Source organism: Buceros rhinoceros, unplaced genomic scaffold (genome assembly GCF_000710305.1).
Source record: "Buceros rhinoceros silvestris isolate BGI_N320 unplaced genomic scaffold, ASM71030v1 scaffold19886, whole genome shotgun sequence".
In the NCBI taxonomy this organism is placed as follows: Eukaryota; Metazoa; Chordata; class Aves; order Bucerotiformes; family Bucerotidae; genus Buceros; species Buceros rhinoceros.
The window spans coordinates 3804-7493 of record NW_010418354.1 but is presented as its reverse complement, the minus strand read 5'-3'; the positions used below and the strand labels follow the sequence as shown (position 1 = coordinate 7493).

At 55.3% G+C, this 3690-nt stretch overlaps 1 protein-coding gene across 1 annotated transcript in view; it reads right to left on the bottom strand.

The window, feature by feature from the left end:
* Positions 1–840: 840 nt before the first annotated feature.
* FCN2 (ficolin (collagen/fibrinogen domain containing lectin) 2) overlaps positions 841–3690 on the bottom strand; it is a gene marked incomplete at its 5' end in the record, with an annotated part of 5791 nt that continues 2941 nt past the window's right edge. Inside the window, 4 exons of the mRNA XM_010138514.1 lie at positions 841–1088; positions 1962–2096; positions 2578–2707; positions 3120–3244. Coding sequence (XP_010136816.1) covers positions 841–1088; positions 1962–2096; positions 2578–2707; positions 3120–3244 — 638 coding nt within the window. The remainder of the gene's footprint in view (positions 1089–1961; positions 2097–2577; positions 2708–3119; positions 3245–3690) is intronic.

Sequence of the window (3690 nt, the reverse complement as noted above, 5' to 3'; positions counted from 1 at the left end):
TGAGCTGGCCTCCAGCAGACAGCCCAGCTTCACAGGCTGCTCGGAACAAGGGGAGATGCAATATGCTGGCACCTGCTGGAGATTTCCATCATGTCCACTTGTGCAAGGCTTTGCTTGGGACTGCTGTAGTGTCTGGACAGACTGTTTGGTGTCCAGCTCTCTGTCCACAGCAGTTAAAATGAGTACTAGAAAGGTGCCTGGAGGCGTGGATGAAGCTGCCTCTGGGCTTCGCTGCAGTGTGTGTGGTGGGAAGTGCTGGGTAATGCTCCTGTGCTTCCAGGAGCTGAGGTCCCACCTGGTTTCCCAGACCTGCAGGGTAGCAGTGCCAACAGCCTTGTGCTGGAAGCTCAGTCGTTCCATCGTGGCTCCATCACAGCCTGCAGGGAGAGAGGGGGGGGGTCGAGAATTCACTGCCTTTCAGATGGCTCTTGGGTCCAGCAGAAGAAGAGGCTGCAAGAACACTGGAGGCTTCATATAAGTGGATTAGACAGAAAATTACCAGTAATTACTGTTTAGGGTAACAATATCTGAGAGCTTTACTGAGATGCACCATCACCATCAGTTGGTCAAACAAGACAATGCACTTTTCAGACGAAGGTGCTTGGGCTTTGTCAGCATTTGTGGGGCTTCTGGAGAGAGTCCAGGGTGAGAGTCTGGTGCTTACAGGAGCTCCAGCCAGCACCGATCTCTTCTGGTCCCTAAAAGTCTGCTCTAGGCTGAAGGCACAACCCGTAATACCCTTCCTAGTCCAATTTTGCCTTCAAACAATGTTTTATGTTGTGTCTTCTCTTGGCTGTTGAGCAGTACTCGTTGGTGCTGGGCCAACACCCTCTTGCCGTGTTAAACGGGCCGGAATTTCATTTCCGTTCGCTTATGGGAGTAATGGTACTCTTTACCCGTCTTCCAGTTGATGCCGTCAGCGTAGCTCTCATGAGCGCCCAGCCAGTACATCCCGTTCAGGTTGGAGTAATGGCAGTCGTTGTACCACCATGCTCCCTTGTACTCCGTGGCGCAGTTAAAGGAGCTCAGGTCATTGTCCTGGTCTGTGGTTGAAAAGGGCATGTCCTTGTGGTACGACAAGGAGTCTCCTGTGGGGAGCAACGGCCACAGTTACTGCAGCAGCGAGCTCAGAGGGGACCCTCCTGCTCCTGCCGCACTGCAGGGCATTGGGGGGCAAGGCAGATTTACAAATCCTGCTGTTCTCTTGGTTGCCCAAGTTTCCTCCTTGGTCAGGGAGAGGAGGAGGATCCTGACCTCTGCCAGGACTGCTAAAACACACAGAGAACTTTATCTCTGCCTGTGAGCCCAAAGGGCCAGGTTCTCCTCACAGTTACAGGCGTGTCACCTCTCTCGCACTGCCCAGATTCTCTGCAGATGCACTGAGGTCTGGGCTCTCAGACAGAGCTGCAGTGGACAAAGCCACATCCACCCACAAAGCCACATCAGCCCAGAGCTCTGCTATCCCGGGTGTGGGTTCACTCATCCCTGCAGGAGGGGTGTTGAATTTTGCAGAGTATTTGTTTGCTTTTTAAAGGAACATGTGGCATTAAGAGGATGCAGAGCTGATGCTGCAAGTACTGAACAACGCCCCTGCCCTGGGAAAGCCAGACCCTGGGGGCAAACGTCTCCTTCCAATGGGACCCAAAGCAGAACTTGGCCTGGCTGCTGGGGAGGTGACACTAGAGGAGGTGTTGCTCAGGATCAGACTCCACGTGTGCCACTAAACCACGTGACTGAGCTTGTAGCTAATGCTCTGGGTCACACTTCTGTGGGTGATGGTGTCCCTGTCCTTCCCTGCACCTAGAGGTCACTCAGCACCTGGGCTGCCATGGCCAGATTTAAAGAACTGACCCAAATGTTGATGGTACAAAGAGTTTGATGGCACCTCTCTGCACTGTAAATGTCGAACTCCTCTGAAATGCCCAAGAACAGCCTTTCCCTGTGAGCTGCTGCCAACTTACCAGCATTCCCACCAAGGAAGTCTCCTAGAACCAGCTGGTATTTCTCAGCCTCTCCTAAAACTCTGAACGATGCATACTTGGCAAAATAGTAGTTGTTTTCAAAGTCCCTCAGGTCGATGCGGAGTTCACAGGGTCCTAGAAGAGAAGGTGGACAGCTGCATGCGGGGCTGACGGTGGGCACGCTCCTGCACCTCAGGGTGGAGGAGCACCTTAGGGAGCCCGGAGCTAACTTGGGAGGAGCTTTCCATCCTTGAGAGATCACGACTCAGCTGAAATCCCCACAGAACCTCCTATAGTTCGCTGTGATGCCCCTTTCCTGATTTGATGTCGAGTGCTCACGTGGGTGGAAGCTGCACGCCGAGTCCTGCCCACAGCCGTGACTCCAGCACTGCATGGGAACAAAGTGACTGCTGTCACCACCAGCCCGCGCAGGATGATGCGTGGGCCTGTCCCCCAGCTTCCCTGGCTTCTGGTGTTCCCTGGCTTTAGTGGGCTGCAGGGGCCCACGTGCTGCACAGGGTTAACTCCTGGGGCCTCAGACAGGTGTGAGAAGTTCAAAGTCCCATATTGAACACGTGCCCCAGGGGTTGGGCTCGAGGGTCCCAGCAGCGCTTACCCAGCGAGGTGAGGATGTGGATGTTGTCGTTGCCCAGCCAGAACTCCGTCAGCTGGCTGCCAAAGCCGTGTTTGTACGACTTCCAGTCTCGCAAGAAGTTCACTGACCCGTCCCAGCGCCTCTGGAAAACCTGTGGGAAAGGAGATCCTCAGCCTCACCCCCCGAACATGTCCTCAGCACCTGGGTGGCACAGCCCTCCTGCCAGCAGCAAATGCTGCCCCTGCGTGTGGATGCTCCTGTGGTTCCCTGGAGATGGAACCCCAGGGGAATCCCTCACTCATGATCTCCTCCATCTGCCCTGGAAAATGAGGAAGAAACGATTTCTGATGGAAGCAGGGAGTGGAGCTGCTTGGCAGCTGCCAGAGACACCTCCCTGGAGAAGCCCCCCCATCCCTGGGGATTCATCCAGACTTCTGATCCTCCACTGTCCCCTCAGTGTGTGCTTTCCTCCCTTTTTGTTTCTGTTTTGGTGCCATCCTTCACAGCCTTAATAAAAATCACTTGTGGGAGCATCGAAACCTCCCTCTTTTCATCCCACTCACAATCCATCCTCCGCCGTCCGTGTCCATGTCACAGAAGACGGTGGTGGCGTTGCAGCCTTGGGGGTAGATGGTGTACCAGCCGCTCAGGATCTTCCCTTTACCCAAGAGCTCTTGGCAGTTCCTGGCTTCTGCGCAAAACAGGGAGAGAGATGGGGTGGTTACCACAGCACCCAGGAACATGCTCACTGCACCCAGGGACACACTCCCTATGCCCAGGGACATGCTCCCTGCACTCAGGGACACACTCACTGCACCCAGGGACATGGATCCTGCACCCAGGGAGCACACCAGCCTCACACCCTGCGCCAGAGGCTTTGAGCCCTTCGTCCTCCCAGCTGGCTCTCTGGTCTCCCACCATCAGCAAGTCCCCGCTGCAGTGTCTAAGCCCGTGTGTCACAGGGTGGATGGGGACCGCAGGGCAGATGGCCTGGGTCTTGTTCCTCACAGAGGGAATTATTAGTTCCTTATTAGTCAAATCTTTGTACGTGCCCAGGAACCACAGAGGGGCAGAGGAGCTCCTGGGGCAGCAAGGGGCCAGGCCAGTGGCATCTGCCCAAGCCCCTGCCTGTGG